The sequence below is a fragment of the Arachis ipaensis genome, chromosome B6, assembly GCF_059453495.1.
Source record: "Arachis ipaensis isolate K30076 ecotype BB chromosome B6, ASM5945349v1, whole genome shotgun sequence".
Lineage (NCBI taxonomy): Eukaryota > Viridiplantae > Streptophyta > Magnoliopsida > Fabales > Fabaceae > Arachis > Arachis ipaensis.
Window position 1 is genome coordinate 151,626,051 of NC_142441.1, and position 13,120 is coordinate 151,639,170.

At 30.1% G+C, this 13,120-nt stretch overlaps 2 protein-coding genes across 2 annotated transcripts; both read left to right on the forward strand.

Annotated features, from left to right (window-relative positions):
- The first annotated feature begins 1,351 nt into the window (after positions 1-1,351).
- On the forward strand, positions 1,352-4,635 carry LOC107605669 (THO complex, subunit 5). Its single transcript, XM_088491552.1, has 5 exons — positions 1,352-1,674; positions 2,300-2,590; positions 3,026-3,362; positions 3,723-4,045; positions 4,160-4,635. The coding sequence occupies exons 1-5, from the start codon at positions 1,396-1,398 to the stop codon at positions 4,427-4,429; spliced, it is 1,500 nt and encodes a 499-aa protein (XP_088347678.1). The 5' UTR covers positions 1,352-1,395; the 3' UTR covers positions 4,430-4,635.
- Positions 4,636-5,285: 650 nt separating this feature from the next.
- Positions 5,286-10,886, forward strand: LOC107647766 (glutamate receptor 2.9-like). Its single transcript, XM_016351814.3, has 5 exons — positions 5,286-5,746; positions 6,347-7,653; positions 8,358-8,655; positions 8,787-9,184; positions 10,307-10,886. The coding sequence occupies exons 1-5, from the start codon at positions 5,461-5,463 to the stop codon at positions 10,769-10,771; spliced, it is 2,754 nt and encodes a 917-aa protein (XP_016207300.1). The 5' UTR covers positions 5,286-5,460; the 3' UTR covers positions 10,772-10,886.
- The last annotated feature ends 2,234 nt before the right edge of the window (positions 10,887-13,120 follow it).

Consider the following 13,120-nt stretch of genomic DNA (forward strand, 5'->3'; position numbering starts at 1 on the left):
CGGTTTTTAGAGAAACGGTTTTGGGGACAAATCGGACCGTATTTGCTTCCGGTTGACGGTAGATCGGTCGAACCGGCTGGTCCGGTCCGATTTTCAAAACATTGATATTTATATATCTATAAAAAAATTAATTACTAAATTAAAAATAAATATAAAATATAATATTAAAATTAATTAAATAATATATATTTACATAAAATGTTGATTAATTTTTTTGTGTATATATATTTTTAAATTTGTTTGACAAAATTTATAATATTTATATCAAATTAAATGTATTTTTTTTAAAAATTATTTAAGCAGTTAGATTAATATGTATAATTAATTTTGTAAATATAATTAAAATATAATTCAATATTTTGTGTAAAATATTTTTTTATCAAATTCAATCTTTATCAATTTTTGGTATTATTGGTACATGTTATATTAAAGAGAAAAAATAACAAAGATATTTTGTGACTATAAATAGTTAAATACTTATTTAAGGGAATGTACTACTTTATTTTTATTAATTTTTAAAATAAATTATACATTTTTTTTCACACAAAAATCTATTTTCTATAGAATTATCCATAGATTTGTATGCTGACTTTTTTTTGTGGATAGGCTATTGTGAATTATTTACCATTTATTTTTGCACATTCTAGGAATTGAAGTTAATATTAACCTTAATTATAAAACAAGAATAATCTTTTATTAAGGTAAAATATCGGCTAAAAACTTTTATAAATAATTTTCATTTTTCCCTTTGGATAAAGGGGACTAATGTACAGATGAAACAACAAAACTAAGTAAAAACATTTCTCCTTCCAAATTACCTCATTAAGGAAGTTACTTAATGCTGATATTTATTTATATTTTTATAATTTTAAAAAATTATTGTGAATGTATGCGAATTGCGAAATCACAATAATGATGATATTTTTTTTATAAATAATTGATTGATAGTCTATTTTCTCTTACACTAATCATATTAAAATTAAATTATTGTTTAAAAAAATATAAATTAGCTCTTACAATAATATTGAAGATACAATTATTTCCTTTCTTTTATAAAAATCACCTGTGTTTATCTTAATTTCTAATAATAAAATTATTTAAAAGTACCTTGTATTAACTTTCAAGTAAAACTAATAAAAGGCAAGAAGCAATAGCTCAAATGACATAGTCTCTCCATACTCAATTAAGAGATTGCAGGTTCGAGTCTCCATATCTTTGGTAAAAAAATAAAATAAAATAAAACTAATAAAAATTTTAATGAAAATTTTACAAAATTGACTGCTTAAAAAATATACTTTTTATTTATATTTTTTTTTTATTAACTCTACTAAGATGAAAAAGTGAAAAACACATTTCATATAATTTTCTTTAGCTTAAAAAAAAGGGAGCTTTTTTATGAACCCGCGCTCTTACACAGAGACGCTGATGAGAGCAGTTGAAGACGGTGGCGGCATGGAGGACGAGGAGATGGTGGTTCCGACGGCGGAAAGCGGCAGCAGAGGCTCCAATGCTTCTTCATCGGAGGAATGTCCGTTCCGATTGCTGCGAGACGCGAAGGCTTCGGCAGAGAGCATCGTGGCGGAGATGTTGTCTATTAAGAGAGATGGAAAACCCAAATCGCTCCTCAGAGAACTCATTTCTCAGATGCTCCTTCAATTCCTCAATCTCCGTCAGGTTCATTACGCCGTCGCACTCTTTTCCCTCTTAGGGTTTCGCAATTTCATATTTAGAAACGCATCAGCATATTAAGTTACAAGAACAAAAAGAATATATATGTAGTTTGCATAGTTAGATTGTTTTTTAGAGCAATGATAATATCCTCAGGCTGTTAGAAGTTTCCGAAGTAGTTAGTTAGTTAGTTAGTTAGGGTGTTGAATTCAGTTATGGATTCACAAACTCTACTTTTTGAGCTATTAACAAATCGAGCTGTGAATGAGAGTAATCAGCTTATGACTGTTGGAATACAAATTAGTAGCTGTGACTGTTAAGTGAGCTGAGCTGAGCTTGGCAAACTTGTGTTCAGCTCGATGATAATATCATCTGCTTATTAGAAGCTTCTGAATTAGTTAGTTAATTAGTTAGCTAGCTATTGAACAAGGTTCAATTTTGCCAGACGAATTCACCAGCATAGCTTGTTGAGCTACACTTTTGTATCCCTTTGTAGAAGAGTTGTTTCTGTGAGATTTGGTATTGACTGGGAATTGAAGTTAACCTTTTAGATCTTGTAGTGAGTCAACTACATGGATCAAATAATGTCATTGTGCGCTATCATGAATACTATCCATGTTTTATATAACAGATAAATCGTTCTATACTGGTTGAGGAAGAGCGTGTTAGAAGCGAAACTGAGAGTGCAAAGGTGCCTTTGGAGTCTACAACCCTGCAGCTTCACAATCTGATGTATGAGAAGAGTTATTATGTCAAAGCAATAAAGGCTTGCAAAGAATTAACAACAAAATATCCTGATATTGAATTGGTGTCCGAGGAAGAGTTTTTTCGTGATGCGCCTGAAGAAGTCAAGGGCTGTGTTCTGTCAAATCACAGTGCTCATGATCTGATGCTTAAAAGGCTCAATTTTGAGCTATCCCAGGTGAGAATGGAATACCCTTAAAAAGTTACTACCCACTTTGACGCTGTTTTTGTTTTTTAAATTTTGTTATGATGCTAATAAGGAAAATCATGATAGAATATTTAACGTTCATGCTTCAATATATTACTGATTTACTTAACTGCTTTAGATTTTGGCTTCTTTGCCATTTGCTTTGTTTATGAAAATCAAGAATTTGATCAGAGTTTCTTGATTAGGAGGTAATCATTGATGCATTTCGAATTTATGTTGAACATGACAAAGAGTAACTTATATATGGCATTTAAGCTGCAGATATTTAAGGCCACTCATGTAATAAGCATCTATCTGTAATATCTCAAACTTGAAAATTTCTTCTCTCATTTGCTTTCTTAGCATTTTCACTGGAGAGCAATATATGTGATTATAATTTCTTATTTCACAATTTTTTTTTATCAGCGCAAAAAGCTCTGTAAACTTCATGAAAAACTAGAACAAAAGAAGAAAACCCTTTCGGAGACAATTGCAAAGCGAAAGAAGTTTTTGTCAACACTCCCTTCAAATTTCAAGCCCCTTAAGAAAGCTTCCTTACCAGTACAAAATCAACTAGGCTTGGAGCATACTAAGAAAATAAAGAGGCATCATTCTGCGGAATTGCTTCCACAACCTCTTTATGTAATTTTCTCACAGTTGTCAGCTCAAAAGGAAGCATTTGGAGAAGCTATTGATCTGGAGATTATAGGAAGCGTGAAAGATGCTCAAGCGTTAGCACATCATCAAGCTCTTAAGGACAATGGTAAGTAAAAGTTGTATCATTTCTATTAATTATCGACTAGCATCTATGTTATCTAGTTCCCTTGCTCGCTCAATGTCATTGCACTGTTGATCCACAGGATTATAAACTTGAAACTCTTTAGAATCATATAGATTACTGAACTTCAGACCAGAATATTGCTCCTATTAAATATTTTAGGACAGTAATTGTTGAAAATCAAATGTATATACTATATAGTTTCTGTTATATTATCGAGCTTCACCAAGAGCAGGTGGTCATCGTGGGTTATGATAGGATCATAAGCATTTGAAATTTGAATGTTATAATCCTGACCATTCCTTAGATGTCCTCTTTATTATATTACATTGTTTTGTGCTTTAGGTATTTCCACAGGTTCCGAATTGGAAGATGATGAACACAATGAAGATGCTCAGAGACCGGGCAAAAGGCTGAGGAGGGTTCAAGACAGAGAGAGTCTTGACCAGGCAGGAATATTTGAAGTTCATCCACTTCAAATTGTTCTCCATGTTTATGACAATGAGGTTTCTGAACTGAAGTCTGCAAAACTCATTACTCTGAAATTCGAGTACATATTGCAGTTGAATATTATATGTGTTGGAACGGAAGAATCCAACAATGGTCCAGAGAATGACATTTTATGCAATTTATTCCCTGACGACACTGGTTGCGAGCTTCCTCACCAGGTTTGTGTGGTTTCGTATTATTTATTGATTATCTTGTTTATATCTACATGTAACCTTTCTTTTATTTTTTTAATCTTTTGTATATATATTCTTTATTGAATGATGATGATGCAGTCAGCCAAACTCTTTGTTGGGGATTCCATAATGTTCATTCGTGATAGAACTTCCCGCCCTTACAAATGGGCTCAACACCTTGCCGGAATCAATTTCTTGCCAGAGGTGTCTCCTCTGCTGCTGATGAGCCGTGAAACTCAAGAGAACAGTGATGCAGCCAAGGATGAAGATGTTATATCTGGCTTTTTGCCAAACCGCCAACACATCCGAGTACATACAATTCTGCAGAGAATTCGTTCAAGGAGAAAAACTCAGTTGGCTCTCTCCTGAGTCACTACTATACTGTGCTTATAGTTTTAGAATATGAAGGACTCTTCTGGGTATTCAGTGAAGAAATGCTTTCTAATACTTATTTATTTTTAGTCCCACCTTTACTTTGGTTCCTACTTGTCCTTGGTGTAAATTTTTGTAGTGTATCTTGTATGTGAATTGTCTAACCCAGAGGAATAAGTTTAAAAGGGTATGTTGCAGGTCCACCCACATTCTTGATAATATGCTAGTGTTGTTTTTGGTAGAACTATTCTTAATTCTTACTATTATTTTGTTTTAGAATCTACTTAAGTTGTAAAATAATGGTGTCCAGGCTTATAGGTTATAGCGAAAGAAATATTTAATATCAAGAAGGAGCAAGAGAAAGGAAAGTTCATGACCAATTCTTAGTCTCAGAACTCAGAAGTCAGAAGTCATATCCTTAAGCAGATAATCGAAGTGATCAAGTATTTTCTTTCTTTTTTTTTCTCTCTCGTTGACTATGATCATCCAAAATTTTTACTCTAATTAATGGATGTTGTGTTTGTTCAGCTATTTTATCAGATAATCATTTTTCTTTTAATTAAAAGAAATCAATATTTTTATACACGTGGAAGCCTTCGCAAATTAGATTTTTAAAAGTATGATCTCAGCTCTTTTCCAGGAAAGTGTTAAAAAGCACTATAACTACATTGCTGATTCATAGCTTTGTCTTTTTGTTTTACTTTACTTTGCTGAATTTGTACACTATAACAACAATGACATCTCCAATAATCATGGTTATTTTATTAAATAATATTTTAGGAGAGAAAAGGATTATACACCAAATTCTTCGCAACTCTCTTAATAAAATTTTTTATACTTAGTAGATACACATAAGACCTGACTAACAATATGTTAATAATTATTCTTAGTCAGAATTCAGATGTCAACTCCTCCACAATAATTTTTCTTCGATTATTAACTAATCATACATATAACCATAAAGAAGAACATAGGTGGAACCAAAATATGGTTCATCTTTTCTCCTTCCAATTTCAAAGAGTTGCATAATGTCTCGTTGGTTATCAATGTTGTCTTTGGCACTACTGTTGCCTCTGATTGTGTGGTCCAAAGCTAATGATAGTAAAGATCATGAAAGAGAAGGAAGAAGAAGCTGCATAGACTACAAGATTTTGAACATTGGAGCAATCATAGACTTCCATTCACTAATTGGAATGGAGCAGAAGATAGCTATGGAAGTTGCTATCAAAGATGTTAATAGCATATTGAGTTGTTACAAGCTTGTTTTGAACTTCAATGATTCTCATCGGAATCCATCTAGTATGGTGGCAGCTGGTAATTAACGTTCAACCTTATATATATATTACTCATTTTGTTTTATACGTTAAGTTCATACATATTTTTCAACTAATAGATAGGATGCGTGACACGTCTAATATAGATATTACTTCTCATTCAATATTACTAAATGTATCTTAATTTAGTATTTAGTAAATGAGACAAAAATAAACATAGTTAAACAAGGCATTCATATTTCATATTCTTCCTAATAATAATAATAATAATTATTTTAGAAGCTGCGTGATGTTTTACCTACCTAAGTATAATTAATTTTAGTTGTTGTTATTTGTTAATGTATATTGATGTAAGCATGTAGAAACACATAATTATGTATTTGCAAATATTAATTTTGAAGTTGTGGTCCTATTTGCCATTTGACCGCCACAACTTATTTTATTTAAATTATAATAGTCATAGCATAATTGAATGAATATAAGAGATAAAGTTGATATCTCAACATTTTTGCACCCCATGTATTTGCATTAATTCTTGAATGAATGTGTTTATTTGACATTTAAAATTCTTGGTTTACTAATCTTTTAAGCCTTTGATTAATTCATATGCTATTTTCCTTTTTTCTTCATGTAAGTGTAGATCTTGCAAACAGCAAAAAGGTGCAAGCTATCATAGGAACAAAACTTGATGGAGCAACATTGGTCAATGAGATTCCTCAAAGCTCAAAGGAAATTCCCATCATATCCCTAACATCAAGTTCAGAAATAAGACAAATTCCATTGCCAAACTTCATACAAATAGGTAATGACATTACCTTAAACTTACAGTGCATTGCAGCCATCATATGTGAATTCAATTGGAGAAAAGTGACAGCAATTTATGAACATGACAATGGATTCACCTCTTATGATTCAGATATATTAACAAAACTCTCATATTCTCTTAGCCATGTTAATTCTGAGGTTGAAAACTATGTAGCTTTTCCTTCAATGGACACCCTTTTAGACCCCAAAACAGCTATAGAACATGAACTTAAGAAGCTAAAGAACAAGAGCTATAACAGGGTTTTCTTGATTCTACAATCATCATTAGAGTTTGCAACTATTCTATTCGAGAAAGCGAATCAGATGGGGTTGATGGAAAAAGGGTCAGTGTGGATCATCACAGATGACATAGCTAGCCATCTTGATTCAATGGATTATTCATCTGTTACCTTCAATATGCAAGGTGTTATTGGGTGCAAAACAAGCTTCGTCGAGTTGAGCCAGACATTCAAACGGTTCAATTTCGCATTCCGGCGTGAATTTGGGTTAGAATATCCTGAAGAAGAAATAGAAAACCCCTATCCAAGTCTCTCTGCTCTTAGAGCTTATGATGCCATTTGGATCATTGCACATGCTCTAAGAAAATCACAATCACAAGGAAACTTTTCCATGGAAGAGTTATCAAAGAATATTGTAGCTACAAATCATGAGGGTCTAAGTGGTAAAATAAGCTTCAAAGATGGAAAATTGTTGGAACCAGCAACATTTAAGATTGTCAATGTTATTGGAAAAAGTTACAATGAGTTAGCATATTGGTCACCAGAATCCGGTTTCTCAGAGAACCTTGTCAACCAAATTAGTCCTTCTTCTGCTTCTGCTTCTGCCTCTGGTAGAGTACTTTTAAGTAATGCGAATTGGCCGGGTGGATCGAAATCAGTGCCAAAAGGTTGGGTTTATAATAATGGAGGAAGGAGGAGTTTGAAGATTGGTGTCCCTGCTGGGGATCCATGTCCTCAGTTTGTGAATGTGAGTTATAATCAGAGGTTGAATCAAACACATATCACTGGTTTCTCAATACATGTCTTTGAAGCAGTTGTCAAGCATTTACCTTATCAGCTTCCTTATCATTTGGTTCCATTTTATGGATCCTATGATGACATAGTTGTGCAAGTGAACAATAAGGTAAAATCTTCACTAGTTCACTCCATAATAATGTAGGAAGAAAATTTTTATAGAATGAAAAATTTTGTCTAATTTGTTTATCCAATTGTTGAGTTGTTTCTAGGTAGATATGGAATGAGCCACCAATGTAATTATCAAGTTAGGCTAGCTAGATTGCATCCTTAAGTATAGCTCTTTTCCGAACTTTTGGTTAACGCGAAGTGTTTGTATGCCGAGTTGCCTTTTTTTTTTTTGTTGATCTCTATAGTTTTATCAAATTTTTAGTTAGGTTCCTATATTTTTTTATCTTTTTAATTGGGTCTTTATACGGCTTTTAATTTTGTAATTAAATTTTTTTCATGTCAAAAATGTTAAAATTAACAAAATATTTCTCCTAAAACATATGCGGTCAAAAATCTAATTAGGTTTTTAATTATGAATACTTTTAGTTTGCGAAAAAATATTCAGTTAACTCTAACATTTTTACACTAAAAAGAATTTAATTATAAAATTAAAAACAGTATAGAGACCCAATTGAAAAAAAAATTAAGACCTAAATATAAATTTGATAAAATTATAGGATTAACAGAATAATTAAACCGAAAAAAATCTAAGAAGATTTAGAAGTAACCGTTAAAAGCAATCTATTTATTAAATAGTTTTAACACATATATTATGATACAACCACTTTAATTTGGCATTGTTTATGTATGTTGGTGATGTAGGTTTTTGATGCTGCTGTTGGTGATATTCAAGTAATGGACCAAAGATATGCATATGCTGAATTCTCTCATCCATATATTCCATCTGGTATTGCCATGGTGGCAAAAGTAAAGCCAGATAGATCAAAAGAAACATGGATGTTCATGGAAGCTTTCACAAAAGAAATGTGGTTGTTAATGGCAGCAATGCACATGTTTGTATCATTTGTTATATGGTTGATTGAACGTGAACACAATTCAGAGATTAAAGGGTTTGGAACCATGCTATGGTTTTCTGTCACCACATTATTCTTTGTACATAGTAAGTATTTCATTTCATGCCATTATTAGATTATAAACTCTTATCATATGTTTGCTTAAAACTTGTCAAGTTCCCATGCATGTTCCTCTATGAAACTCTTATATCAAATCAAATAATTATTGTATTTTTAGGAGAACCCGTGAAAACCAACTTGGCCAGAGCAGTGCTAGCACCATGGTTGTTTGCAATTCTGATAGTGACAGCATGCTTCACAGCAAGCCTCTCATCAATGATGACAGTGTCTCAACTTGAACCATCTGTGCCTGATATACAAACATTGCTAAGGACCAATGCAGTAGTAGGTTGCAATAAGAACACATTTTTGGTTCATTACTTGGTTAATGAACTGAAATTCAAGCCTGAGAATGTTAAGGGCTTTGAATCAATTAGTGATTTTCCAAGGGCTTTTGAGAAAAAAGAAATTGTAGCAGCTTTTACTATTGCACCTCATGCTGAAGTCTTTCTTGCTACACATTGTAAGGGATATATCAAAGCAGGACCTACCTTAAAGCTTGGTGGATTAGGCTTTGTGAGTTTTCTTCTCTCATCTTCCTATCTCTTTTTAGTTGAAACTTGAAAAGGATAATTGTGCAAATTTTTCTTTTTTAATAGAAGATATATGTTTAATAATTTATGAGAAATGCTTTGGGCATTAGAATTTTTTATTTTTGGTCATCACTTAATCATAAAGTCAATTCCTTTAGTCTAGTAACCCAATAACATAATTTATCTTATACTTTTGAATATTGATGACTAATTGATTACAAAAAATAATAAATTCTGATAGTCCACTAACATTCTTCATAACTTATTTTTAAAATTTTTCTTATTAGAAGAAGGTTTTAACTATTATGTGTTTTAAGAGCACGAATTAAAATTATTACCAATAGAAGATTTCAAACTTTTATTTTAAAAATGCACAACAAATATATTGAAAACTCAACTGTACATCTTTTTCTATAAAAAAAATTTTTAGTTGAATTTTTTTTAGTTGTTTACAGTATTTTTTAACACGATAGACAAAGAATTAGTTTATCGTAGATTAGGATTTCACGTAAAAAAAATTTTTGGTTGATAATTTTAAATTGTATTCTTATGATACATGTTAGTTAAATCTTAAAAAAAATGATAATTAGATCCTGAATTTGTATCACAAAAATAATTAGGTCTTTTATTAAATTTAATTTAAATAAGTCTCTCATCTATATAAATGAGAAGTCACATTTGTAATTATTTGTATTTAAGTTTGATGAATTTCTTAATTGTCTTTTGTAATAAAAAAAAGTCAAAGCTCAAGATTTATCTTTTTCTGTTATTAATAACTATGATTAGTTGAACTCTCTAAAATATTTTTTTTTCTCTTAAAAACAGCCAAACTGTAATAAATAAAGAATCGGATATATATATATATATAATTGAGTTATAATTAAGTTGTGTTATATATACTATATAGTTCCCAAGTGTTGTTTAATTTATACTAACAGAAAAATTTCAAATGTTTCTAAAATACTGGTCTTCCAATTATAAAAAATATATTATATATATTAATTAAAATCAACCGTTAAAATTACTAAAATATTATTATTTCAAAAACATTTGAGTTTTTTTTTTTTATATATTATACAGTTATAACCTTATCAAATGTATGCAGGCATTTCCCAAGGGTTCAGCCCTATCAATTGACATATCAAGAGCAACATTGAAAGCAATAGAAAGTGGAGAAGTACAAAAACTAGAAGAAGAAATGTTATCTAAAACCACTTGTGGATCTCCAAATAGCAACATTATTCAAAATGTTGAACTTGGTCCCCAACCATTCTTTGGTCTATTTGGAATTTGTGGAGGCATTGCTGTCTTTGGTTTTTTAGTCTCAATGGCTCCTCTAATTGGAAAGAAGGGAAAGGGATTTATCAACTATTTAGAAGGGACATCATCATTGTTACAAATAGGATTAGGCATAATAAAATCTTGTGTTTCAAAGAATCTAATAAGCAAGTACATAGCTAGTAGTGCTCCAATCCAAGATGAAAATAAGAACTTAGAGGATGTCTCAAATAAAATGGAGCAAAATGTAGTGAATATTGAGTTGCCAATAACAACACACCACCACTTATGATTCACAAAATGTATTAGCTCTAGGATCTTCAATGATTTAGATTTAGTTAATTACATTTATGCTAATATTGTGTATAGCATAACGTTTAACAAATTCAAAATAACCAATGTTTTTATCCGATTTCTCATTATTTCTTTTTGTGTTTTTTTTTTACTTTGATTAATTTTATCTATCTTATATTATAAGAACATAAGATTATAAATTAATTTTTTTATTAAAAATATAAAAAAATTTAAGTTTTTAATATATTTATTTTTTATTTATTAAAAAATTTAAATTTTTTACTAATAATAAATTTATCATGTGTCTTAAAGATAGATATTAGTTAAATCCTTGTTTTTTCATATTTTTTTTATCTTTGGATGTCTTTATTATTATTTTATGTGGGTCGACTTTTGATTATGCTTTGCAATGGCCACTGCCTCAACTATTTATCTTATTTTTTAAATAATTAAGTACACACTAATAAAAAGTAATGCCATGATCATTATTTATTTCATTTTTATTTATCATTTTAAAATGTTGGTATAATTATAATTCAATGTATTTGAATATGAATCATGCATATATAAACATATTGACTCACCCCCATCCAATAATATTGCTAGTTTTCGACAAATTAATACATTAAAAAATTAAAATTTTAAAATGATGGATAAAATATTGAAGATATAAATAAATACATTAAAATAAAAGTTCTAAAGTACTACTAGTATTAAATTTTCAAGTGTTATAGTGTAATGGAAAAGCATGTGTTGAAGACTTCAAGTGCCAACTGCCAACTGTGAATTAACATAAGTTGGTGAACCTGAACCACCGCTGGCCCATTAAATGAGTAATTAACATTTGGACATTTGGTATCATTTTGTGCATTCATGGTCTTAATTAATACTAACAGGTTCTTTGAGCTCATTTATGTTTGTATTCATGTAATCTTCCATCTACAAAAGACAACAACCATAACCAAACAGTAAAATCATAAAGTTTTATACATGAAATTGAAATTAAGTTAACAATTGATTGGCTTAAAAATGATAGGCGTCTGACTTTTTGTTTCGCAAACATTTAAATTCTTAAAAATTAGAAAATATATATACGTTCTCGATCTTTTTAAAATTAGTACATTTAAATATTTTTATTATATTAAATTTTTGAGACCTAATGAAGATGTCTGATGTGGATTCCGTCCTGCTGATGTGACTATTACGGTGTGCTATGTGAAGGTTTGAAATAGTTTAATCATTTCAAACCTCCACATGGCACATCGTAGCGCCCATGTCAGTCAGCAGAATGAAGTTTACGTCATTAGGTCTCAAAAGTTCAATGTAATGGAGGAATCTAAATGTCCTGATTTTGAGAAGGTCAAAAACATATATATATTTTTCAATTGCTTAAGTATTTACGAGATAAAAAGTCAAAGACCTATTTGTTTTTTTGACTAAAAATTTACTTTTTTTGTATTATTAGGAGTGATATAATGCTGACTCTTTTGGTCGCTTTTGATTTTTTATATGGAGAAGAGAATGTAGCAATACAACAATGTGGAGAAGAGAGATGTTTTATATATATGGTGTTAGCAGAAAACGGACCCTTCGTTTTGAGTTTGAAAAAAAAATAAAAAAAGTTAAAAATCCTAATCGGATGATCCGTTTTGATTTAAAAAAGGAAAAAAAAAAGAAAACAAAACTAATCGGACCATCCGATTTTCATTTTAACAAATTAAAAAAAAAATATATATCGGACCCTCCGATTTGGTGTTTATTTTCTTCTTCAAGCAAATCGGACCTTCCGATTTGTAGTTTATTTTTTTTATCAAATAAATCGGACCGTCCGATTTGAATAAAACACCATATAAAAAAAAACACCTAATTTTCCAATAACAATGTATTACACATATATTTAACTAATATAAAAAAAAATTAGTCTCTTTTGGTTGTTGATTATAATATTAAAGATAATTATTAGTTATTTGTAAGCTAGTTTTATTATTTTCATAGATTTTATTTTATTTTATTTTTTTTGGTGTTTGTGTTTGTTTTTGTTGCTCCATGTTGATTTATTTTTTTAAAAAATACAAAATCATTAAAAGTTTATTCGGAACAATATTATTAAAAACTGGTAAATTACCTTGATCTTACCTGAAGTTTAATTTATGGTGGGTTTGGCTTTTGGAATATGACCAAATACAGTTTTTTTAGGCGGATTTTAAATTATATTTTTTGTTGACCTGCCTTGAATCAAAGTCAAACAGTTTTCTAAAAATTATATTATTATAAAATAATTGGTGATACATTACAAGCTTTCATAGTTTGATTACTATATGTTAGTTACATACTTTTAGTGTTATTT